This window comes from Hordeum vulgare, chromosome 3H (genome assembly GCF_904849725.1).
Source record: "Hordeum vulgare subsp. vulgare chromosome 3H, MorexV3_pseudomolecules_assembly, whole genome shotgun sequence".
NCBI classification, from domain to species: Eukaryota; Viridiplantae; Streptophyta; class Magnoliopsida; order Poales; family Poaceae; genus Hordeum; species Hordeum vulgare.
In genome coordinates, this window is record NC_058520.1 from 10,836,336 (window position 1) to 10,863,881 (window position 27,546).

A 27,546-nucleotide genomic window follows, 5' to 3' on the forward strand; every position below is an offset into this window, starting at 1 on the left:
TAACACAGAGTACTTACTATTAACAATTTATTACCTGCCCGTACAAGTAAGCCAGTGCGGCCGAGCCCCAACTGAACTTGTTGTCGAAAACAGTCAACGCCTTCAGCCACATCCATGGAGCATTCTTGCGAGTGCCGTCAGCGAAGATAGTCCTAGAGATGACGTACCACATGTACACGCGAGCATACCTCTGGATCACCTCGTCATCTGCGTCCTCAGGACAATGAGCAAAGTTCGCGGCAATCCAAGTGAACGGAGCGCCGGTCGGGACTCTATCTTTCTTCCCTCCATCTTCTACCTCCGACTCCTGAGGCGACATACCAATAAGGGCCTCCATTTGTTGCCGCCATCCCTCGGAATCAGTGCTCATACAAAGAGGCTTCCCCTCGATCGGAAGTGCGGTGATCATGGAAACATCTTGAAGAGTAATTGTCATCTCTCCGGTCCGGAGGTGAAAACTAAGTGTCTCCGGCCTCCAACGATCAATAAGTGTTGTGACTGCCGCAGCGTTCAGATTGGGCGTTGACCGACTCACAAGCTGAATGAATGAAAGGAGTCCTGTCATCTCGATGTATGGGGTGTACCGCTCACCTACTGCATTACAGACGATGCCCCGTGAGACCGGATCTTCAAGGGCCTAAGCTCGTGCAAACAGATAGGAGTAAGTGATATCATTACATTTTCAAGTGCTTATTAAATACATGATTTTTTATCATATGATCTACTTACCATTTTCTTCTCCGATATGAAATAGGCCCGGTGTTCAACGTCATAAACATCATTCAGAAGCCACACCATCCTACAAATCACAAAAAAATACTCATATTCAAAAAATTACTCATCTACTAATCCACTCATCTACATATTATTCAAATCCTAAGAACTCATATGAATCTACTCATATCCTAACTACTAATATCCTTACTACTCATATGAATCTACTCATATCCTAACTACTCAAATCCTAAGAACTCATATCCTAACTACTCATATGAATCTACTCATATACTAACTACTCATATGAATCTACTCATATCCTAACTACTCAAATCCTAAGAACTCATATCCTAACTACTCATATGAATCTACTCATATACTCCATCCGTCCCAAAATAAGTGTCTTAAGCTTAGTACAATTTTGTACTAGAGCTAGTACAAAGTTGAGACAGTTATTTTGAGACGGAGGGAGTACTAACTACTAATACTAACTACTCATATGAATCTACTCATATTCTAACTACTCAAATCCTAAGAACTCATATCCTAACTACTCATATCAATCTAGTCATATCAATCTACTCAACAAAAACCTATTCCACTTGGATAGAAGGATGGGAAACGAAAGAGATTACCTAGTAGCCAACCTTGGGGGATCAATCCAAGAAAGAAATCATCGGATCTGAAGGAGATGGGGGAGGGGATTAGGGATTGGATGAGAGCCAGCCGCCGCCGTGCCTGTTTCTGTTTGAATGAGGGAGGGGAATGGGGAGGGGTGGGGAGGGTGGCTGGCCCGTGCCTGTTAAGTCAATGTGTGGCGCCTAAGCGTTCGGCGCCACACATTACAATGTGTGACGCCTCAGGCTTAGGCGTCACACAGTGTAGTGTGGCGCCTAGGTGTCGGGCGCCATATAAAAAGGTCAGTCCGGTAAAGTATTTCCCCGATGGGTCACTTTGTGAGTTCTTTCCCCAAGAAGTCATTTTTGTCAGTTTTGCCTCCAAAGCACCGTAAATCTGCCCGTTGGCCCTTGGCAGTTGGCAAAAGAGAATTTATGTTGTACTCGGGATTGTACTTATGCGCAGAGAAAAAAGAATCAGAGGGAGTACATAGTAAATCTGTTGGGTGCACCAGTACTAGTAGTGGTTGTATGCCCTGGGCTGCAACGAAAACCTTGAGTACAAATACCATGGCCAGACAAGCCTTGAGTACAAATGAAGAAATGAAGGCTGATGATTTTGGAGGAGATTATCAGATAATGAGACAGCATAAATGAACAATGCAATGACACAAGTAAATAAGTACTATTACTCACTCTTTTTCGGTTTATAGGACTCATCTGAAATTTTTCAGATTTCCATTATATTAGATTTATTTTGAGTCTAAGTGAGTTAAAGTGCTTTGAGTCTCACGCCATATTTAATTCATAGAGTTTAGAGAAAGGAGATAAGTGGCTATGCATGCATCGTTTTCTACATCCATCATGCAAGTCCAATGAAAGAAAGGATGCTACATTTATTGCCTTGAAAATTGCATATGTGACAAATATTTCATTGGCTAATTTAAACTAGTGTCATCCATTCATTATTCACATTAATAGATGAGATTTTAGATTTGAGTCATATAAACCAGAAAGGAAGGAGTACATACACAAATGCAATCATCTCCGATTATCAGAGCCTTCAAGTTCACAAGAATACTTTTAGTAAGACATTTATATTTGTCGTTTTTTTGGGTGGATTTCTCACTCACGTTTTTAACTATATGTACTACCTATATGGAATTTATGCTGTACTGGAGTGAAATCTAGTACCATTATGGAATTTATACACAAAATAAGACAACATTATCAGAGATTCGAAAATGCATTTTTCACAGGACGACATTGCCTTCATACTATTCATAAACAACTAGACTCACAGCACATTTGGGTCAGCTAGCTATATGCTAACGTCATGGCTGGATCACCGAAATAACCATTTGTTCCAACACTGCAGCGTTAAATCTTGTCAATGCGGACATTGAGAGGCACTAGCTTGGACACCCCAGCAGGCCCAGCCCGATAGTACCTCGGCGGCACCGTCAAGAAGGACGCGGCGGTCACCGCGCCGGGCGACGAGCTGCTCGTCACCTTGGTTTTCACCACGACGATGTCCTGGCTGGGCGGCATGATCGACCACATCTTGCACGAGTACTGCGGCCGCGGGACGGCGCCGGCGCGGACGCACACGACCCACGCCGCGGTGGCCGCGCCGAGCGCGCCCGCGGAGAGGAGGAACGCGCGGCCGTCGTCTCCGCCGATGAGCAGCCGCCGTGACGGCTCCGACGCCGGCACCAGGAGCCGGAAGTCCTTGCCGTACTGGAACCTGTGCGCCGGCATGGAGTGCCGGACGAAGAGATGGGCGAGGAGCGCCCTCGGCGGGGCGGCGAAGCTGCAGCCGGGCTCCGGGCAGGAGCAGGGCGCGCGCGGGCACGCGCCCCGGTGGTCGCCCAGCTCGTGGTAGGCGACGCAGGCCCGGCAGCCGTCGTGGGGGCACTCGACCCTGGCCGCGGAGACGACGGCGTCCATCGCCGTGTTGCGGATATCGAAGGCGCCGCCGTGCTCGCACCTCCGGCACGGCTCGGCGGGGCAGCCGCCGCAGGCCAAGTGCCCGCCCTTGCACTGCACAGACCGGAGAAATTCGTACTGGTGGGATGGAACGGGCAGAAGATCGGTCGAGTTCGAGTGTCGAGGAGAAAAGAAAGGAACCTGGACGACGGGAGGCTTCAGGGTGAGGGTGCAGAGGGGGCACTGGAGCACGCGCATGTCCATCTTCACCTTTGCGTCTCTCGAGGCGCCTGCCGCCGGCACGACGACCGAGCCGGAGCCGCCACTTCCTCCTCCTCCGGCTTCGGTTGTTTCGTGCACAACTAGTTTGTCCACCGTCGCCGGCGAACCCTTGTCCCGTCCATGAGAGCAAGCAGCAACCTGCCGCGTACTCATGAATCACTGAAACTGGCGCAGCCGCAGGATGATACATTACACACTGAAGAAGAAGAAGAAAAGAAGATAATCTTTTGGCTGAGGTACTAACCTTCTTGCTTACCCAAAAAATCACACGAGCTGTGGAACAGTGGAAGGGAGAACAGAAGAGCCTGGGGAAAATAAGCGGCTGAGTTAGGCCCTGTTTTAGAAGTCCCGAGACTTTTTTTTTTAGTGTCAACTTAAAAGTCCCTAGTCCCTATTTATTTGTTTCCAGGGACTAAATAAGGATTAGAGGTCGTTAAATGACAGGCAAAAAGATCATGTTACCCTTAGTAATGTAGTAGTAGTTATTAAATGACATGCTAAAAGTAGGGTCATTGTTGGAAAAAGTGACAAAAAGTCTCAAAAAGACCCTTCCATAGAGACTTTTCTAAATAGTCCCAAATACCCCTTTTAGTCCCTAAAAGTCTCTCCTGTTTGTTTTACATGGGACTTTTTAAGACTTTTTTAGTCCCTACATCAAAAAATCCGTGGAAACAACACCCCCCTTAATGCTTGCTTCATTGATGGATATGGGTAAGATTGTGTAGGGCGTGCGTCCCTTGCACTGACAAAGTGACAAGGCATGACTTGGAGGGACCAGCTGAATTACATCCTTTTACCGTTGTACGCATGTGTATTATTTCGGAAAAATTTGAAATTGAAATGTTTGAATTTTGTTCTTCTTCAAAATGCAATTTTTAAATTGAAAAGTTTGAATTTTGTTTTTCTCCAAAATGCTCTACTCACAGCATCTCCAGCCGCCACTCCCCCGGTCTTTTTAGGTTTGGTATTAGGTTTGAGGACGCTTTTTGGCTAAAAAACAGCGCACCCACATCCACAGCACCCCACCACGACGTAAAATAGCGTCGGCATATCCATGCAAACCGCAGCGCGCTCGGGGGCTCTTGGGCGCCCCGGCGAAAGTTTAGGCCAATCATATCTCCCCACGTGTCCTCTTTTTTGGTCCACCTAATCATTTCTCTCACGATCTTTTGATTCGGGTGCGGTGCGGTTTGGAAGATGCCCTCCCCATGCATCCAGTTGGTCTTCGGATGAAGCATTTGACACTAACTTGTTTGGTTCGATAGTGTTCTTGAGGGCTCCAAGAGCTGAAGATGCTCTCACAACAGAATTGAAGATCCCGTCTGTGATCAAGCAACCGGAGTCGAGAACGAAGCCACCACAGAAGGCAACATGCCAACATCGACGCCTAGACGCCAATGAACCCGTGTCCCCTCGCCCTCGAACGAAAGGATGCTAAATCGTCAAGCGATGGCTCCTTTCAACATCCTCAAGCCTGCACGAAAAATGTGGCCATGTCCCGCAGTGAGGACTCGAACTCCACCCGAGAGTCGAAATTTGTACACCTTGAGAGCCCCGCTGTCGAGGCCATGGGGCCAAATGGAGTAAATGTAAATGCGTCATTACTTATTGTAACAAACGTGCAACCAACTATTCAGTTGACAATAATCGGATGATTTCCGTGTATACAATATTTGAATTAAACCCTTCCCATGAGGTCATACATCACATTGCTAACTGTCCATGGGAGAAAATAGGGCTGGGAAAGTAAATACATTTTTTTGGAAAAGAAGGGTGACTCTCGACCTCTGCATCATGATGAATTGATGTTGCATATGCACTCATTTTATTAATTGTTCATTAGGACCTTATAAGAGAATGCATCAATAAGTCCAAAGTCATCATCTTGGCAATAACTGTCGCCACTCCTAACAACTTGATGAAGCGGTGTAGATTCTCTGGGCTTCATACGGGGCCTCACACCGAAATCCAGCATCTAACACCGGATGCCCCAACCAAGCTGAATTGCCGCGTCTGGGCCACAGACCGGTCCGGTTCACTCTCAACACGCCCCGTATGCACATGCTGCAAAGACCGTCTCCATCGTTTTCCACCAGACCATCTTCGGAGCAGGTACTCACGCATCGACTTTGACAGTCATGTCGTCGACGCCACCACGACGATAGACAATGTCACCTTCCTATGTGTGTCCATCATCACACATCAATCACCGAGACAACGCCACCACGATTTTGATATGCAAGTTGCTATTTAAACTTCTTCAAGGACCGCCTCGATCAAATCCAATTCAACAAAAGTTGGAGAAACAGACACCCGCCAGTCATCTTTACGCAACAAGTTCCATGTTAGTCGATGAAACTTGTCTCTCGTAAGTGTACGAGTAATGTTGGTCCGGGCCGCTTCATCCAACAATACCGCTAAATCAAGAAAAGACTAAGGAGGGCAGAAAATTGAACATCAACGCCCACAAACTCCTTTGTGTTCTACTCGAGATATCATCTACGCATATACCTAGCTCATGATGCCACTGTTGGGGAACGTTGCATGGGAGACAAAAGATTCTTACGCACATGCAACACCTATGCTTGGTGATGATCATCTACGAGAGGGGAGATCGGATCCACATTCCCTTGTAGATCGCTAAGCGGAAAGCGTTAAGAAACATGATTGATGTAGTCGAATGTCTTCGCGATCCAAATCGCAAGCTGTCCCACGAACTCCGTCCCGATCTAACACCGAACGGACGGCACCTCCGCGTTCAGCACGCATACAACTCGATGACAATCTCCGCCTTCTTGATCCAGCAAGAGGGGCGGAGTGGTAGATGAGTTCTCCGGCAGCACGACGGTGTGGTGGTGGTGGTGATGAACTAATCCAGTAGGGCTTCGCTAAACTATGCCGGATTAATCTGGACGAGGGAGACGATCTATGGAGGAGAGGGCAGCATGTGGCTTTTCTCGTGTAGTTTGCCCTCAAAACCTCCACTATATATAGGAGGAATAGGAGGGAGGGTTGCCTTGCCTCCTACTCCAAGGAGGAGAGCTCGGCCGATCCAAGGGAGGAGAGTCCTCCCCCAATTGGAGGAGGACTCCCTTCCTACTTGGGCACCTCCTTCCTTTTTTTTTCCTTTTCCTTTTTGCACTTGACCGAAATGGGCCCTCTTGAACTGGCCGCACGACCCCATTAAGGGTTGGTGCACCACCTTTAGGCCTATTAGATTCTCTCCCGGGTGGGTGGCCCCTCCCGGTAAAACCCCGGAATCCATTCGTCACTCTCTGTACTTTACCGATAATGCCCAGATCTTTTCGGAAGTCAAATGCAACTTTCCTATACAACAATCTTTACCTCCGGACCATTCCGAAGCTCCTCGTTACGTTCGGGATCTCATGTGGGACTCCGAAGAACTTTCGGTCACCCACATACATAAATCAATAATACGAAAATGTCACTGAACCTTAAGTGTGCAGACCCTGCGGGTTTGAGAACTATGCAGACATGACCTGAGACACTCTTCGATCAATAACCAATAGAGGGACCTGGACTTCCATATTGGATCTTACATATCCTACGAATATCTTTATCTGTTGAACCTCTATGTCAAGGATTCAGTTAATCTCGTATAACATTCCCCTTGTCCTTCGGTATGTTACTTTCCCGAGATTCGATCGTCGGTATCTAGATACCTATTTCAATCTCGTTTCCGGAAAGTTTGTTTACTCATTCCGTAATACAAAATCCCGTGACTAACTCTTTAGTCACATTGCTTGCAAGCCTTGTTCGTGATGTTGTATTAACGAGTGGGCTCCGAGATACCTCTTCGTCATACGGAGTGACAAATCTCAGTCTTGATCCATGCTAACTTAACGGACACCTTTGTAGATATACATATAGAGCACCTTTATAGTCACACAGTTACGTTGCGACGTTTGATACACACAAGGCATTCCTATGGTGTTAGTAAGTTACATGATCTCATGGTCATAGGAATGTATACTAGACATGCATAAAACAATAGCAATAAAATAACACGATCACATGCTACGTTCATAGTTTGGGTCTTGTCCATCACATCATTCTCCTAATGATGTGATCCCATCATCAAGTGACAACACTTGTCTATGGCTAGGAAACATTAACCATCTTTGATCGATGAGCTAGTCAACTAGAGGCTTACTAGGGACAGTGTTTTGTCTACGTATCCACACATGCATTTGTGTTTCCATACAATACAATTATAGCATGGATAATAAACGATTATCTTGGAAACAGGAAATATAATAATAACTATTTTATTATTACCTCTAGGGCATATTTCCAACAGTATCGTGTCGCCGAGACTCCACGTCGTCGATGTATCACATGAAACGTCGGTCCACCAGCGACCTCCGTCCAGCAGCTGCTCCAAAACAATGCCCTCATGAGGGAGAGCAACACTGAGAGCGTCGCCATTGTCTGATCTGGGATATCAGGATCTGAGGTTTTCCCTTGAGGAGCGCGAGTGGGTAGAAGCTAGTTGCAATGGTGATGCCTTCAGCGTAAAGACGCGTAGACGCCGTTGTCGCTTCAATAGCATCGGCAGTGTTCCACCCATATGAAGAATTTTGGAGCGTCGTGAGCAAATATTTGAATGACATACTCGTTTTTACCATCTTTGGATAGAAAAATCCAGTAATCATATGCGGTTTTCTACCACGCAGCACACTAACTTTCATCCTAACCGCCAGCCGGAAAGCAAGTGCAGGATCAATCCTAGTCGATTCAAATAAGGGTCGTAGTTAGGCCGGGAATAATTCAGCAAAATTTGAGCGATTCACGCGACTAGCGGTCCAATAGGGCCGAATTTACGAATCAACAAAACAGTTAGAGGGGAAATGACGCTTACCCAGGTGTAATCCATGAATAATCCGCCGCCAATTCTACCCAATTCTCTCCACGTTCGACGGGCTTGAGAGCCTCCTCCCCCGACATCGCTGCTTAATCCAGATGGGGATGCGAGGGTAGATCTAGTGAAGGGCATGGCGGCGACGAAGGCTGCACGATGGCGGGGGAGGGGCAGAGCGACGCGGCGTTGTAGTGGCTCGAGCTCGAGGTTCAGACAAGCCCATCTGAGTTGTATCAATGCGGCCCCACACGTCACAACGGTCAAAGGAGGACCCGTTCTAACGCAGCCCTACTCGTCGGAGTAAACGGTCAAACCATTGACTCGACGACATCCTCCGCTATGACCATTTGTGAGGGTTTCGGACAAGGAAGTAGGAAAAATGAGCAAAAGTTAAGAGTATGAAGATGAATGAGTACAACTAAGAAACGGGGGCATAGATGTAAAAAAAAAACAATTATCAATAGAAAGAACGTACCCGATAATTGTCGGAGGGATTGAATGTCAAATATGTGATGCAAGTAGCCTTAAAATTTATTTAGAATAAGTAAATTTTCTAATCCATTAGATTAAGATCCAACGGCCAACTTTCTTTCTTCTTCCTCTCTAATTGTTCCTGCTCACACAAAATTGACTTAAGAGCATCTCAAGGTTGAGCCGCAAATTTTTTCCCGGATCCGTTTGCGGACAGGGTGATCAATAGGTGGACTTGGATGCAGGAAGACGACATCTAACCGTAATCGCATACATCTGGCCTTTCTCTTTTTTTCTTTCAAGTCCACGCGATCAAACAGCCACATGCAAAACTGAAATCGTCCTTAGAGATGACAACGGAAAGATCATCATCAACGAAAACTGAAAGATTGATTTCTGTGTAGATGTTCTCACCACATAAGCTTTGGCTTATCTCTTGCGGCAGGATGTAATCGTCTTGTAATTAACTTAAGATGTGATTGACTAGCTTTGAACAATATAAAAGGGACTAGTGAATAAGTTTGCTCATGAACTTACTAGGTTGGCAAGAGTTTCTGCGACAATGGAGTGGTTTGAGGAGCCTATGGGTGATATTGTACTTTACAGACCATGTAGCCGTTAATTTCAATTAATAAAGTTGTTATTTTTCATAGGAAATAACGCTCACATGGATGTTTTGCTTGCTCATGACTAATCTTGAAAAGTAAAGGGAAAATGTAAGGAGAAGCACCGCACCACACCTCTTCCATGCGGCGGCTTGCACAGTCCCATGTACATGTAAGCATCTTCTACATCATACTTACATCATTGCATTAATTTTTTTTAATTTTGAAAATAATTTATCTCACATATTAATAATTTGATTGAAGATTCTCCTTCATTGTTAGGTTCGTCTCGACGACGAGACCTTCAAAATAAGATCACATGTTGACATGTTTCGTTAATTATTTTTTTGTCGTTTCTAGTTGCCACATTTATGTTACATAGTTGTCATCTTACGGATGTACAGTTGTCACAACAGTTATACATAGTTATCAGGACAATAATTTTATAATTTTTAAGTACTGCAGTGTTATGTGAAGCTAAAAAATTGGTATTAAAGCACTAACAATAAGCAAGTAAATGCATGAACCAACACAAATACAATGAATCAAGCTTTATAGCAGGGTATATCAACATTCATAAACCTAAAAACTAAGTTGATTTAATGAGAGAACTATGTGACAAATAACGTGACAGGTAAGTGGTAGTAATCTGGCAAATATCGATGAAAAAAGTTATCGAAACATGTCCACATGAGATCTAGTTTTGAAGATCTCGTCGCGATAAAGTCAATGATGAAAATGGATCATTAATTGAGATAACGGTTTTGGAGATAAAAAATTTTAGAATGCAAAATCAAAAGAATATGTAATGATATCATGTTGCATGCATCCAAGAAATAAATAGAAGACTTAGCACGGGAAAGACTAATATGTGGCACCGCTCCCTAGTGAAGTCCAAAAGTAAAACCAACCCTAGAGGGCAAGTTGTCATGCTCATACAAATTTTTTTGTCTATCATCCAACAAACATAGAATTCTTTTTTGGGCTATGGATTGAAAAAATTGATATGGTTGGTTTTGGACACAGACCAAACTAGGCGAACAAGCCTAATTAACAGCCAAGGCAAACGCATAGCACTGACAACCGGCCATATATATGAATGAAGCCAAAACATACACAACGTCATCAAGAAGATCAGACCAGAGTGGTGACTTCACTGGAGCCTCCTCGCTGTTGTCCTGGCAATGGCATTGGCATGTGGTGGTGGTGGTGCCCTGGCCGCGACAGCAGCAACAACAGTGGCAGTTGCAGGAGGAGGCTGGAGATGATCAATGCGGACGCTGATGGCGAGCACGTCGCCGGACATCAACTCGTGCGGCACCGCCAAGAACATCCCCTGCCCGGGCACCGGCGGGCCGGCGGACAGGGGGCTGCTGCCCACGGCGGAAGCCATCATGACCATCATGTCCTTGTCGCCGCCCGGGTGCTCCACCGAGAGCTTGCACCAGAAGTGGGGCGCCGCGGGCAGCGCCGCGGCGCCGTCGGGCCTGACGCAGAGCAGCGACACTGCGGTGGCCGCGACGCCCAACTCGGCCAGGGACACGAGGAAGACGCTACGGTCCTCCTGGCCGACCACCACGTGCCACCGCTGCGCCAGCGGCAGGCTGAGGGTCCACGGCCGGCCGTAGCGCACCTGGATGATGGGCCGGGAGTGCTCGGCCGCGCAGTGGTCGAGGAGCGCCGCCGGGGGGCCGAGGAAGGCGCAGCCCGGCTGCGGGCACGAGCAGGGCATCCAGGGGCACGCGCGCTTGTGCTCCGCCGCGCCGTGGTACACGACGAACCGGTCGCAGCCCAAGTCCCTGTACGCGCACGGCACCTTGGTGGCGCCCACGACGGCGTCGAGCTCGGGGCAGGGCGTGTCGGCGCGGCCGCAGGCCTCGCCGTGCGCGCCGCGGCAGTAGCCGCACACCACGTGCCCGGTCTCGCACTGCGGTTCATCACAAGGAGACCACGGCGGCATGAAAGATCGTCGGAGAAACCGCCATGGATTTCCACAAATCGTACGTACGTACCTTGAACACGCGGGGCTTGAGGGGGAGGAAGCAGGCCTGGCAGTGGAGCAGCGCCACGTCCATCCTCACGTCGATCTGCGCCGGCGCGGGCGCAGGAGCCGCCCCGACCAGGGCCTCCGTCGCAGCCGCCACTCCCGGGCTGCCGCCATGGGACGTCAGCTCGCCCTCCTCCCGCTCCTCCTCCACGTCCTCCTCCTGCTGCGGCTCCTGCTTCACCACGGCCTGGTACCGCGCCTTCTTGCCGCCGTGCTCGCCGTTGCACGCCGGCATCGACGGCAAACACCTCTTGTCCTGCCCGGCCATGCCGCCCTCGATCCAACTAACTACTCCCACCCCCTGCGACCAAGCCCAACAAGATCCCACCGGTTTACACGGAGTAGAGTAGAACGGAACGGCTTCCGCTAAGAGAGACTGCGTCGTGGCTGTGCTGCCCGTCTTTTTTACTCCTATATATACGTAGCATGACTCAAGATGTGACAGTTGTTGTTCATACCACGTCCGATCAAACGGCAAGAAACGGGTTCTCTAAAAGGGAGGGGAGCTGTGATACCACTTAAGTTTAGCTAGTCATCGATTGCTTACGTGGACGAAACGCGGGACAATCTACGTGTTGCTGCTCCCTTGAGTAAAGTCCGTTTTAAACTCTGAACTTATACGCCTCGTCGATTTTAAACCCCAACCTCCATATCCTGGGAATCGACACCCCCAACTCTCTAATCCCGGTTGCTTTGGCCCTCATCGTTGTATCCAAACGGGGAAAATGCTGGGATCGCTTAGTCAGCAGGGTTTTGTGGGTCCCATCCCGCTTGGTCGCTGGAAACACAAAATGTTTCAGCCGGACCAGGTCGCAGCGACGCCTCTCCCTCTGTTCGCCCCTTTCCCCTCTCTGTGGACGCATCAGCTTCCTCCTGCGCCGGCAATGGCGATGCAGAGCGAATGATCGCGGCGACCTCCGACGACCACGCCCGCAGCAAACGAACATGTGCGTTATCCTCTTCCTCTACAAACAATCTGGAGTTTTTGACCTCCTTCCTAGAGTTAGGTTTAGGGTTTTACACGGGATGAAAGGTGCGGTTTTGGGGGGGATTTGTTTTCGTTTAATCTGTTGTTTTGGGGGCAACATCTTGTACTATTAATCTAGAGTATGGTTTTGGGACTGATTAATGATATGCATTATTTTGTAGCAAAGTAAATCATCTGAACTAACTGAATCCCATTGTTCATTTCAGTTTATTTCTGAATATTCAGCATGGATCCAGGAGAGGTGCTGAATGTGAGGTTTCACTTTGGAGGGGAGTTCATCCGTATTGGCCCATCTCTTGATTATGTTGGAGGAGATACTGCAATGTCTGTTGTTGAGAGGGATAAGTTGTCACTGCCTGAGTTGAAGGGATTTTTGGCTGATCATTTGACAATGAAAGAGAGCATGAAGTTGTATTTTCTTATGCCAGGGAGAGATTTGGTTAATGGATTACTTTTTCTCTATACTGATGAAGGTTGCATGAAGATGTCAGATTACATTACAGATGCAGGGGTTCATGACATCTATGTGGAGTACAATGGTGAGCAAGATGATGCAGATGAGGAAGATAGTACCTCTGATTTTGAAAAAGATGAATTGCATGACCTAGTGAACAATGGCAGTGAGGGTGAACCAGATGCAGTTATCACTGCAGAAGAAGAAGATGTTATGCAAAGCAATGTGCAACAAGTTGGTTCAGTCCAAAAGTCAGGAATTTTGGAACATATTCTGGTTCCAAATGAAGGTGGAGTGGTTACTCAAGTGATCAAAAGCCCTGTGAAGCATAATTTCAGAAGTGGTGATCTTTCCCAATGTTCTCAAGTAGTCAATCCATCTCAGCCAGTAGTTGCTAGCCAAGTTATACCTCCAATTCCAGAAGTTGTAGAAAATGGTGAAGACTCTGAGGATTCAGATGACCCTGATTATGTGGCACATACTGATGATAGTGGGGAAGAATGAGAGGTGGTTGAGCTGAGAAAGCATGCCAGAAAATTCAAGAAGAAGATGAAAGCTTCAGAAATTTGGTTTGCAAAGGAGTCATCAGGTCCAGTTCCTATTGAGCTAGTGGCTAATGTTGAAGAAGTTGTACAACACATGGAGTTTTAGTCCTCTGATGAGGACTACTCTTATGATGAAGATGAAGATGGGCAGATGGTGAGAAGGAACAACAAGTACATTAGGTTTAATCCTGATTCATAAATTCCACAATTTAGTTTGGGAATGGTTTTCAAAAGCAAACATCAGTTGGTGAAAGCAGTGAAGAGGTATGGGCTTGCTACTAAAAGGAGCATCTCTTTTTTGAAATTTGAGGGGCAGAGGGTGAGAGCTAAATGTGACTCGCCTAATTGCCCATGGATGCTGTATGCAGCAAAGACAAGTAGATGTTCTAGGTTTCAAATAATCACCATTGAAGATGAACACCAGTGTGCACAAAACAGAGAGAATAAGCTTGTTACTACCAAGGTGATTGCAAAAAGATATGAGCACATCATCATAGCCAATCCACTTTGGAAAATTGACAGCATTAAAGTCACAGTGCTGAAAGACATGTTTGCTGATGTGTCAGTTTCAAAATTCAAGGCAGCAAAGAAAATTGTTCTGGATAAGCTCATGTGTGGGATGAAAAGTGAGTACACAAAGGTATTTGACTACCAATTGAAACTGCTAAGGAGCAACCCTGGCAGTACAGTGGCCATAACCTTAGATCCAACAAATATGGAACATAACATATTTCAGCAATACTATGTTTGCTTCCATGCAATGAAGCAAGGCTTTAAAGCAGGGTGCAGGAAAGTCATTGGACTAGATGGATGCTTTTTCAAGGGAGCTTGTCAAGGTGAACTATTGGCTACAATTGGAAGGGATGCTAATAATCAAATGTATCCACTGGCTTGGGCAGTGGTTGAGAAAGAGACCAATGATAGTTCGAAGTGGTTTATTGCATTATTGATCAAAGACTTGGATATCAATGATCAAGGAGCAGGATGGGTCTTTATTTCAGACCAACAGAAGGGATTGATCACCAGCATGAGGGACTATCTTCCCAAAGCACAACATAGAATGTGTGCTCGACACATTTATGCCAACTGGAGGAAGAAGCACAAGGACCATGAATTCCAGAAAAGATTTTGGGCAATTGCTAAGTCTGCAAACAGAGAAGATTTTAATTACAACAAGGCCAAGCTTGCACAACTCACTCCAGAAGGTGCTAAGGACATCATGAGGACAGAGCCAAAGCATTGGGCTAGGGCATTTTTCCCATCTGGAGCAAATTGTGAATCTGTTGATAACAATCTTTGCGAGTCATTCAACAATGCCATTATAGAAGCAAGGTTCTATCCCATTATCTCACAACAAGAAATGATTAGAAAGAAGGTGTATGTGAGAGTGCAAGAGCAGAGATCCAAAAGTGCAAAATGGAAGGGTAAAATTTGCCCCAATATTTTGAGGAAATTGAATGTGAGCATTAAGATGACACAATATATTGAGGTGCTATGGAATGGCAAGGAGGGCTTTGAGGTGAGACACATGAAAGGGAGAAGAAAACAATACACAGTGAATCTTGAAAGGAGGAACTGCACTTGTGGTTATTTTCAGCTGGCAGGCCTGCCTTGTTGTCATGCCATTGCAGCTATCTACAAGAGTGGAAGGAATATAGAGGACTATATTGACAAGTGCTACTACATAGAAACATTCAACAAAATATATGAACACTGTCTACAACCTGTGCAAGGGGAAGAAAGCTGGCCTGTTTCTGATAAGCCTAGGCCTATGGCACCTGGGTACATTGCCATGCTAGGAGCTAGGAAAAAGAACAATGATAGGAGGAGAGAAGAGGGAGAAGCACCTAAGGGTAAGAAGTTGAGCAAGCATGGCTGTCAGATTACTTGTGGATCATGTGGGGGTCAGGGACACAACAAAAGTTCTTGTAAAAATATGGAGATAGAACCAAAAAAATAAGATCACATCTTGGGAAAAGAGGGAGAAATCAGAGAGAAACAGAGGTACTTTGAGCTACTTGCAGTTCTCTGTTTTCTATACTTTGAGCTGCTTGCAGTTCTCTATTTTCTATACTTTTGAGCTACTAAGCATTTCTTCTTTCCTCTGTTGAATTTGCAGCAAGCAGAGACTGATGCATCGAAAAGCAGAGCAGGGAGAGAAGCTCCAGGAAGAGGGAGATGAGCATCAACAGCAGGGAGAGAAGCTCCAGGAAGAGGGAGAGGAGCAGCACCAGCAGAGAGAGAAGCTCCATCAAGCTCACAAGCTCCAGGGAGAGGGAGAGGAGCAGCAACAGCAGGGAGAGGAGCTCCATCAAGCTCACAAGCTCGAGGGAGAGGGAGAGGAGCATCAACAGCAGGGAGAGGAGCTCCATCAAGCTCACAAGCTCCAGGGAGAGGGAGAGGAGTAGGGAGAGGAACAGGGTGGATGTCATACTTTACTGCAAGTGGCAATTGCTAAAGATGTTTTCCAGCTAATGGTTTAGATCTTCAGTAATTGTGTTAATGGCAGCTAGTGTTATTATGACTATTGTGTGAACTTGTGAACATATTTTGCTTTTGTTCTCAGTTGTTTGAACTTGTGTTAATGTGGAGCTGGCATTCTGAACCTGTGTTACTACAGCTTGCATTATGACTATTGTGTGAACTTGTGAACATATTTTGCTTTTGCTGTTGGTTGTTTCAACTTGTGTTAATGTGGGGATGCCAAGATATGCTACCAATTTCATTACCGCCAATTTCATTACTTCCAAAATAACACAATATATCCATTACAACCTCATTGATTCAGTACATCACTAGCTAGCCCTAATATTTCCTATGAAAGGAACTGCTTACATATCAGTAACGGTGCAACTAAACCAGCAACAAAGAAAACCATGCCATAAATCAAAGACTTGTACATCTGCATCTCATCTTTACTAGCACATCTAGCTCTAATTTCTGCAACCAACTCATTTTTCTTCTGCAATTCCTCTCTTAAAAGAGCAACCTCTCCTTCTCTTGAAGAACCATCAAGCTCATCCTCCAACCTCCACACTTTATCCCGTAGATCACCCAACAATTGACGCAAAAATGGTGTCGTTGGGTTGTCATGCCAGTCAATGAAGCCATGTTGTCCAGTTCATCATAGAAAGTTCAGAGATTCAGACGAAAGTAAAAAAGAACAGAAACAAAACTTTCGAGAAATCAAGCATACCCGAGTATCTACGCACGAATAGTATCTCCTGCCAGGGTTCGCCGGACTCGAGGAGATCCACCGCGGCGCCTTCTTGCCGCACTGCTCGCATTTCCTTGCCGGCTCATACCCCAGCGGTGGCTCCCGATATGGAACCGGAGACCTGGCAGCCTTGCCTCTCCTTCGAAGGCCTCCGCCGTGAGAAGAAGCCAACGAAGCACCAGAGGAGAAAGACATGTCGCCGGGAGGAACCCTATCTCTTTGTCCTTGCGGTGGCGGCGCTACTCTGTCGCCGGGAGGGAGATGGGGAGAGATGGGGAGAGAGGGCCCACGGATTCCCCACCGCCGGGAGTACTTAAGCAGCAAATCCTCTCATCAGACAACGATGAGGGCCTAAGCAACCGGGATTAGAGAGTTGGGGGTGCCGATTTCCGGGATTTGGAGGTTGGGGTTCAAAATCGACGACGCGTACGAGTTGAGGGTTTAAAACGGACTTCACTCCTGCTCCCTTCGTTCGGGTTTGTAAGACGAACGCGGAGCGAATTCTTGCATGATTTCAAAATCCAGTGTCGCGCACGGTCAATTTTAGTACTTACCGCCGCCGGCCACATTTCCTGCATGAATTCTAGCAACACCACACGGATAAAAACCAACGGTGAAATGGTAGGAAATAGGTTACGCGGTGGCAAGGCACGCTTTAGAACATTCAACCAATAGATTATCATTGATGATGTACCCAACATGATAATTTGCCCGTTCTAATTAGAGCAAGTACAATAGGATGACGTAGACGGGCTGTAAGACTTAAAATAATATATTTGTGATGAGTTGGAAGAGAGAGAGAGGAGAAGCGGGCTACAAACTAACAGACGGCTGTAACGCGTGCTCCTACGCACTTTATGAGTGAGGATGGTGGACCCTGTATCAATAAAATAGTACTTATTTACATCTATCTATTGTATTTGCCGGCTATAAGTTTAACTATAGATAATGTGTCAACCTCATATAGCCGGCAGTTGGCTGTACTATTAACCATCCTCTTACTTGAATGTATTTTAAGTCTCCAAGCAGAATATTGTCACCAAAATGAAACTTGCATTGCTTCTTTCTTTTTCTTTTTTTGCCATTTTTGAAACTTTCTCTTTCGTGCTAACCATATCAAATTAAAATTTGGAAACACTAGTATCGGTAATGTATAGTTTGTATTTGGAAGGTGCTGGCTAGCGTAGGCTAATTTATAGCGTGCCATGTGCGCCCCCATTCCCTCTGCAAATATTCACGATGCTCGATGTCGTGTAGCACGTCCCGAGATAGGCATGGGTGGGCTTGGTTCCTGTTTTTGTCATTGCTTTAAAATGTTGGCTGGTGACCCTAGAAATTGGAGGAGATCTTGTATTCTTGGAGTTGAAATCGTCTCAACAATTTGAACCTATTTTTTTTATCGTATTCTCCCTTTTAGTGCAGACACCTATAACATCCAACCTTTTGTTGGGAGGCGATTCGCAAACAAGAAATAATAGAACTTTCACATCTGCACATCGATGATGGCCAAATTTATTTTTCAGCGTGTGCTAACCTAAGAAGCTGGCGGGCACTTAGGGAATCGAATGCGTTGATTTGGTTTCCTTTTTCTGTGGCAATTTTCGAAATTTGCAGGGCGAACTTTCTGAAATCCCAGCCCCTTTTTCTCTTCTTCAATCAGAATTTCTAACTTATAGAAGGTTTCCGACCTGAAACTTGTACGATCTCAAAATCGGAAGATGTGACCAGAGACGGCGTCACAGTGGACGGTTGACCACGCGAGAAGAAACAAAATCGGAAAGAGAGAGAGATAGGGGGTGCGGTGCATGCAGCGTGTGCCCGGGGTCCGGTGCTGCATGCAGCAGCGGCTGCGTTGTAGGCGTACAGCCCCGTGGCTAGCAAGGGTGCGTTTGGATCGTAGGCAAGGCCTGTCCCTAGCCTTGCTCGGCAAGGATAGCCCTTTGGTAAGATAAATTAAGCTAGCTTTTGAAGGCAACCACGCCTGCAACTGTCACAAAAAACTTGACAATGGAGGCGAGCCAATTCAGCTCCCCCGCACGGGCAAGAGAAGAGATCGTGGGCGCTTTGGACAATTAACACTTAATTTGCTTCTCTTCCAAACAGTAAGACTTGCTTTTGACAGCGGGCTACAGAAACCTAGCCCAGCAAAGCTAGGTGAGCTAGCAAACCAAACGCACCTTAAGATGCGCGCACGTATGCATGCTCGGCCAGAAGATCGACGTAACGTAACAAACGGATGCAAGTGAATTATTAATGCCTGTAGACTGATAATCAAGATCAAAGCACGGGACAACCCATAGGCTGCCTCTAATGGAAGTATCATAAGTAGTATCATGCAGTGACGGAGGATGAAAAATAAATAAGGTGAAGCAAACACTGAAGCATATTTTTTAATGCAAACCCCGCATAGATAAAACACGTTAACAGACAGACCTGGATCACCTTTGTATGTTATCTACACAAAAATGGATATTTCATGTCCTTGATCCTCAATATTCTCCTTCATTGTGGCTTCAACGGTACCTGTAACTTGTTCATCAGGTGTGAAGTTTGCATTCTCTACTTTCACTAAATCTGTAACTTGTTCAGCATGTGCTTAATCTTGATGAACAAAATGTGTCATAGCATTGAGACTTTCATGGCCTCATGGATACTTGGATTGAAGCTACTGCAACTACCAACAGCCTCAGAATCTACAATCTACTATCACAAAAAAGTTAGTAAAATCACTCGATTGTAGGTTGCTAAGTCATTCCCTGAAAATGACAGTAAAATTCAGACTATTGAGCGCCACCCACATGCGGACTACAGTCCTGCTGGTTTCCAGCCCCGCCCCCATGCGCACGCTCCTGTTGGCTGCTGCTGGTTGCCAGCCCAGCCCCCATGCGAGCGTTCCTGTTGGCTGCTGCTGCTTGCCGCCGCGAATGGAGCCGCTGCTGCTTGCCGTTGGAACGTGAGCCCCTGCTGCTGGCCGTCAACGCGCGGCGCTCGCTCCATGGACGTATTTAGCAAGCTAGGCAGCTAGGTCCCTCCTCTCTGCTCTGGACTTTGAAGCAAGGAACTGAGGATTGGTTGTGTACGAGGCTGAGAAGCCTGCTCGCGTTCACGAACAGAGGATTGCATCCGGCCCCCAATTACCCGGGACGACGACTGATTTTCTTTTCTTGATTATTTATCAATCAATTCTATGCTTATACGCTACATACATATATGTATATAAGAATTCACCCCAAATCAAGGTAGGGCGAGCGTCATACCTTGCCCTACCGGAAGCTCCGCCTCTGGTATCATGCATGTTAACTAGACAATTTTGATGAGGTGATATATAATTAAATGAAGAAAGAGAGGATTGACTATAATATCATGATACCGTATCATATTAAATGATGTGCTACTATGTGTCTTGCATGACAATAAATGACCTATCATATAATACTAACATATGATACTATGCATTACGGATGTGATATCATACACTAGTATCATATGTATGATACTAGTATATGATACAACCCATTACAACCAGCCTTAGCACGCTCGTATCGCCTTCCCCGTGGGCGACACTGACGAAACCCTAGCCGCCTCTCCAACTTCCCTCCCAGATCTCGCCTCCCATCGCCGCTGCCGGGCAAAGCGCGCGCGACGTCGGCGGTGGCGGGGCCTTCCCTTTTCTTTTCCTCTCGCGAGGTCAGGGCAGCGCGGGGCTACTCGGGTGAGGAGAGGAGCGGGGTGCGGCGGTCGCGGCATGAGGAAGCAGGCGACGACCGTGACGGCCGAGCGTGGACGGGTGTGGCGAGTGCTGGCCGGTGCGGACCGGTGTCTAATCTGATACAGAACTAGAACCACCGTGCATACAAAACATAGCTCGGTGTACGATTTTCGAGTCTTTATTTATTAGGGGTTCAACCAAGTTTTATTGCTCAAATTTGAGTCACAAAGTGTGGGATACAAAAAGAATCAAGGGGCTCACACAAGCAAACGTTTCGTCGGTCCCTGATCAAGTAGTGTGCGAGCATTATTAATAGTATAGCCAACTATTGGTTATAAGTTATTTTTATGTCTTCTATAGTTTATTTTATAATCAACATATATAATATTTTACTAAAAAGTGTATTATTTTTTTATTACGTGACTTATTTTTCACTCTTATAAAAATGTCTAAAAACACGTGCTAGAGCTGCATATTAAAGTCCAAAATGAAGACAATAACATTAAAAAAAAGATACGTTACAATGAAGACGTATCAAGCCGTTCTTCAAATGAAAAGAACCATATATCATAGAAGAAGTTTATCAGTTTGAAGCCATTAAGATCAGTAATCTCGAAAGCATTAATCCAACTCTTACCTTCTCTCTCCGTTTCTATTTTCTTCATCTAAATACAAATGTACTAATTTATTCTTTATAATTCATTGATTCAGCTTTATTATATTTGCTCCGAAACCCCTGCTTCAAAGCTGGCCAAACGGGCCGTGCTTTCTGGGCCGGCCCGAAAGCACGCCAGCCAGGCACGCCACGGGCCGGGCCCAGCACGACTTAAACGGGTCGTGCCAGGCACGCGGCCCGCCTCGGGCCATGCCTGGGCCTAAGGGTTGGGCACGCGGGCCGGCACGGCACGATCCGTTTACCATTTTATTATTTATTTTTACATATATAGGATAAAAAACCTAACAAGCCAAAATCGGTCCAAAACACAGCCCAATATACTAAAGTCGGCCCAAGAAACAGCCTAACAGGTCAAAATTAACCCAAATAACAGCCTAAAATAAAAAAAACTAACATGCTAGCGGGCCTGGCGTGCCTACGGGCCGACCCGTATAGCCTCTGTGTCGTGCCTGGACTGGAAGGCTGCGTCGGTGGACCGGCACGGCACGGCCCGGTTAATAATCGGGCCCAGACATGCCGTGCCGTGCCTGGCACGATTGTGACGGGCCGGGCCGGGCCGGCCCGTTTGACCAGGTCTGCCCAGCCTTGCCGGCCTTCGGAACAGATGGCCCACATTTTTACCCAGTTCAGCCAGTCTCTTTCCTCAGCTGCGAGTGGCCTGCCATCAATTTATGATGGTTCATTTTGTTCGTTGAAGGCTGTAGCGGTGCTTGCTTGGCACGGTGAAGACGAACCAAAGAGTTGAAGTCGCGCACCCTCCCGGCCACGAGCCGATCTATCTATGCATGCGCGGTGCAGCTATGACAATGGCAGGCACGGCTAGCCGCGCACGATATCTGACACCCCGGCCCACCAGAAGACACCCTGGCAAACACAATCCCTCTTTTCGGTTCTATTTTCTTGCACTTTGTCCCTTCTATCCTTTGCTTTCGACCCTCCACCTCTCCCGCCGATGTCCCTTGTACGTGTTCGCCTCCACGGAGGCATTGCTCGATGTCTATAACCAGCACCGACGGGTTCGCTCGTCATTTACGAAACGTTTTACGTATGAAAGGACATTGCGTCCTACAACATATACATCATTCAACCACGTAACGTAAGGTCGTTGTTGTAAGGTCGTTGTCGTATCGCTGGCACATGATCCAAATCAGCGTCATTAAATTTTGCAACATGATTCATAAGCTCGAGGAAATGTGGCCATTGCACGCCACAGATGATAGGCTCATAAGTTTTTTTCTTCCTCTTGATCAACTTGTTAATTGATTCATTCACTCAATGTTGGTCTACGCATCATATGTAATCCACACGCGCTGTCGTGACGTATCACAAGAAAGAGAGGCGACAATTTACGTGCACACACTATTGGATGAATATGAAGGGGCAGTATGTGTGGAACGACATGATTCGTTGAGAAAAAATTTGTTGCACATTTCTTTAATTTGAGATCTTATTGTACTAGACTTAATTTGCATGGTATGTATGAATGATTTGTGTTATTTCTTATACGAACTTTGATGAATATCGTCCGACTTGTTAAAATGCGGGCTGAGATGTATGCAGCTTGGTTGGATGTCATTCTCCGCATCCTTGTATGCGGACTACCCCTCCTCCCCCATGGATGCCGGAGAAAATATGTGGATCGCCGTTGAAGATGCCCTTAATATTTTGAATTAGGACTTCACTAATTGAGGATTATTACGAATTTATGGATAAAACCAAATGCCATTTCCCATGTGTACTCCCCTCGGATGCTCGTACATGCCTGCAAGGGCATCTCTTGCACATCCCGCAAAAACTCGTCGATCCGTATAATTCCAGCCGTTTTGCAGGATATCATTATTATTTTTTGTCTGAACAGATCCAGTTAACAATTATTATTTTTTGTCTGAACAGATCCAGTTAACAAAGTCAGACACGTAAAATGTTTACATGTGACCCGCATATCCTCCCCCAACTACTGTATTACGGGGTCGGTCGGGTTTTAGCATAAGCAAACCTGAACCGAGCAACCCCTTTTCCATTACTCGCATAACGAAAATACAAGTGTTCTCCGTCTAAAAAGGAAAACAGAAAAAGGGGTACGAGTTCAGAGCATTTCTGGAAAACCTACACATAGACACTCGTCATCGAGCAGTCTATCGTAGGGTAAAAAACCAAGAACACCCATAACACGCACAAAACCACTACCAAGTTTAAAGAAACAAGTTGCAAATAGTATATTACACAGGTCTACGCCTGAGATAACTCCTTACAGGGGAGACCATCAAACCAAAAGCACTCATTGCCAGCAACTCCAACCATCAGCAACCCTCCTCTGGGGCTGCACATATCCTCAGCATATTTGACGCGTTCATCTTCAGCATCTTCGCGCCCCTCTCCATCGCCAGTTTATCATCCCCTGTAAGGAGTCCTGCCCAATACGTCAGGAATCCACAAGTAGAATAGACCACATCAAAAGGAGACCCCAACTTTTTCCTCTCAAACGTCGCGCTGTTGCGGCAGTTCCACAATGCCCAGCAAACAGAAGCTAAACCAAAAGTATAAAACCTGGCACCATTCGGCATATATGTAAAACACCAAGCGTAAAATTGCCACAAATTATCAGGGCCATTACTAGTCCCCAGCATACACCATACTGTTCTCCAAACCACTCTAGCCACAGGACAGGAAAAACACAAATGCTGTGAAGTCTCCCTTTCTGAGCAAAAAGAACAACTAGGGTTACCTTTCCAATTCCTCCTATTCATCACATCTCGTGTGAGAATAGCATCCTGAAATAGCCGCCACGGGAAAATTTGAATCTTAAGAGGTAATTTTGCACTCCAGATCCAGCGAAAGTCACAACCAGCAATATTTTTCTCCAAATGCTCATATATAGATTTAGTAGAAAACCTTTTTCCAAACTTCCATCTAATCTGGTCCGGATCATCACATAAAACCCACTGATCTACCACCGCATTCAGCTCTGCCAATTGGCCCGCCAGAATAGGCGTCAGTTGTCTCCTAAACAGATCACCTCCCTCCCAGGCTTTATAATCCCTCACGGTAATATCCTGATTATTACAAATATAAAACAGTTCCGAATACACATTTTTTAAAGGAGGAGTATCATTCACCGAATCATGCCACAATCTAGTCACATTACCAGATCTCAAAATCACCTCTCTACCGGCCATATAATGCGGCTTAACTTTCATAATAGCCTTCCAAATAGGAGAATCAGAAAACTTGCTGGAGATAGATGTCACATCAACTCTCCTAAATTATTTAGCCCTAATCACATCTTGCCACAACCCTTGTTGTGTCTCTAACTTTCACCACCATTTGACTAACAAGCTCACATTCTGCTTATGTAAGTTTTTCACCCCCAGGCCCCCTTTTTTCTTGGATCTACAGATACGATCCCACCTAACAAGATGATATCTCTTGTTTCCCTCAGATTCTCGCCAAAAAAATTTCTTCCTGTGCTTATCCAGTTTATATATGACCATCTTAGGAAGCATAAGCATAGCCATGTAGTAATACACTATGCTAGTTAAGGATGAATTCATCATGATCAACCTGCCCCCCGAAGATGCCGCATTCCCAATCCAGGCTTCACAACATTTACGAAACTTCTCATCTAAAAACAACCAGTCAATACTCCTGAGACTAGAGCCACTAACAGGAACTCCTAGATATTTCATAGGGAAATGACCTATCTGACAGTTAAACATGTCAGCATAAGTATTTATAATAATGTCATCGCCACCCACACAGAACACCTCACTTTTCTCAAAATTGATTTTCAAACTTGACATCATCTCAAAAATATACAGCAAGAGTTTCATATTAACAGCAGCAGTGATATCATGCTCAAAACAAATAACAGTATCATCTGCATACTGCAGAATAGCCACCCCATTATCAACAAGGTCAGAAGCCAAAACCTGTAACCAATTTCTCCTTCTGAGCATTTCTCACCATCTTAGACAGGGCCTCCACAGCAATATTGAACAAAAATGGGGAGAAAGGATCACCTTGTCTGACCCCTTTATGACTTTGGAAGTACGGACCTTTCTCATTATTCAACTTGATACAAACCGTGCCATCATATAGGATTTTTTTAATCCAACCACACCAAGTTTCTCCAAAACCCCTGTTCTTATGACATTCCAAAAGGAACTCCGAGTTAATCTTATCGTAAGCTTTTTCAAAATCCAGTTTTAGGACTACACCACATTTATTCTTCCTCTGAGTATGATGTAAAATCTCATGCAAAGTAAGGATACCATCCATAGTATTTCTATGTTTAATAAAAGCATTTTGATGTCTACTGATGAGCACATCAGAGTAAAGAGCCACCCTGTCGTTTAGAACCTTAGTAATCAGCTTAAGCAAACCATATGGCCTCCGTCACAATCTCCCGGCGCCTCCGCCGGCTCTTCCCAACTCCACCGACAAATCCCGCCGCTTCTCCTCTCTTTTTTTTATCCTCCATGGCCGGTGGTGCTCGCGGGCATGGCATCCATGGCGGGTCGCCGCTGCGCAAGCTCTATTGATGTATAATTTGTTGTTGCACCAACCGATTGCATTGTTCTCATATCCTCTCATACCAAATTATACATACATATTTATTAAATATAAGTATCGCTTCTGCTTCTTGAGATGAGTATTGTTCCATCATACTTTCGTCGTCCGAAAATAAATAACTTAACTTTTATACTAAAGGAGTACGTGATAGCATGATGAGTTGACATTGTTGAATATTGAGAGAATTAGAGTTAGGAAGTATCAACTATAGTTAAAGAGAAAAGATGAGGAGATATATATATAAAGAGAAAAGAATGTCATGAACAACATGGGAAAAGAAAACAAATTAAAACTTGAGAACAAGGATATTTAGAAAGTAACGAAAAAGATTCATAATGTAAAAGATAGCAGAAATCCATCTAATGGTAAAAGTGAAGAAAACAATAACAAGAATAGAGCATATGAAGAAAATGGCCAACATGCGACACATGTGATAAGAGATCCAAACTTGATGTAAATAAGACGAAGGTGTTTGGCTGGTTCTATTTTTTATAGTCGAGCTGATTCCATTGTTTGCAAGTTGTCAGGACTAACTATTCTAGGACTACACTTTAAAAAAAGTATTCTAAGAAAAACCTTTTAAACCCTCCTCAAACACTTGGACAAGCCGTATGATCACTACCTGATAACAAAAATTTGATCCAGACGGGCCTCTTAAACCGGCCTCAAACGCCCAGGCTGACCGACACCCTCCATTTCCAGCACAAATAGGGGCGGATATGGGGAGCCCGGGCACGCCCGTTTGGCCACTATTTACCACATCGACCCCACATATATTCGTCCTCATCTGTTCGCCGGACCAAAGCCTAGCCACTCCACTCCACTCCCATCCGTCACTCAAGCTCACCTCCGGAGATCTCAGGCCTTCTCCTGCATGGCCTCCAACGGATCCAACTCCGACTAGTGCGGAGTGGAGGAGGCAATGGCGGTTCGTATTGCACTCCGCAGCTCGCGCGAGGACAACGCCCGACCGACGGGAGGATCTGTCCGTCGCGACTTCATAGCATCCGCTCAAAGGGCGTGCGGTTCCTTTAGGGCGGGATCATCCATGTCCCGACGAGCGGATCCATCGATCGGACCCGCGGACTTCGAGACCCACCGGGAATGGGCTGCGCGTCGTGGGAAGGAGATGATAAGGATCACCGAGGCCTATCTCGCAGAGGAAATGGCGGAGGCGAAGGCGGATGATGCGGCAACATGGACGGCCGTAGAGGAGGAAGCCATCTAGGCCCGCATTTTGAAGAAACGGCAATGACAGAACACACAAACAAAATCAGGCGGTCCGTGAAATGCCCGGACTGCCACCGAAGAAGATAAGGAGGTGAGCGACGGCGAGGACAGCTCCGGCTCGATCGGTACTGCGTCTTCGACTGATAGTTCCGCGACAAGGACGACAAGGGCAGCCGTAGATGATCTCCACCATAGCCAAACATGCCAAATTTTGGTAGTCTGATGGCATATTAAGAAGCGATGGAGTAGTCGAACGACGTGTGCGCTTTGACGTAGTAGTTGGATGGGTTGTATGGATTTGAGATACTCCCTCTGTCACGTTTTAAAAGGCGCGTATGAGTGATCTCAGGGACCAAGGTGAATTTCGATTGGCTCTAACTTTTTTTATAAGTGCTCACACAATAACAGCATCACACCTAATTATTTGAAAAGATAATGCACAATAACTCAGACAACCACTAAACAAGGAGTACATGTAGCCTACTAGTACTCTTAATTAATCAAGTACGAAATGTCACACGCTTTAATCCTCTTCTATTCTCGAATGCATGTAAACGGAACCGCACCTTCTAAACCGTGACGGAGGGAGTATGAGATTTGTTGTG

General features: G+C 45.9%; 2 protein-coding genes across 2 annotated transcripts; both read right to left on the reverse strand.

Annotated features, from left to right (window-relative positions):
* Positions 1 to 2,507: 2,507 nt before the first annotated feature.
* LOC123439227 (E3 ubiquitin-protein ligase SINA-like 3) lies at positions 2,508 to 4,371 on the reverse strand. Its single transcript, XM_045115967.1, has 2 exons — positions 3,790 to 4,371; positions 2,508 to 3,710 (listed from the first exon to the last, which is right to left on the reverse strand). Exon 2 carries the CDS (start codon positions 3,696 to 3,698, stop codon positions 2,715 to 2,717), a length of 984 nt encoding a protein of 327 aa, XP_044971902.1. The 5' UTR covers positions 3,699 to 3,710; positions 3,790 to 4,371; the 3' UTR covers positions 2,508 to 2,714.
* Positions 4,372 to 10,375: 6,004 nt separating this feature from the next.
* On the reverse strand, positions 10,376 to 11,818 carry LOC123441303 (putative E3 ubiquitin-protein ligase SINA-like 6). The gene is made up of 2 exons (XM_045117784.1): positions 11,516 to 11,818; positions 10,376 to 11,430 (listed from the first exon to the last, which is right to left on the reverse strand). The coding sequence occupies exons 1-2, from the start codon at positions 11,816 to 11,818 to the stop codon at positions 10,657 to 10,659; spliced, it is 1,077 nt and encodes a 358-aa protein (XP_044973719.1). The 3' UTR covers positions 10,376 to 10,656.
* Between the last annotated feature and the right edge of the window lie 15,728 nt (positions 11,819 to 27,546).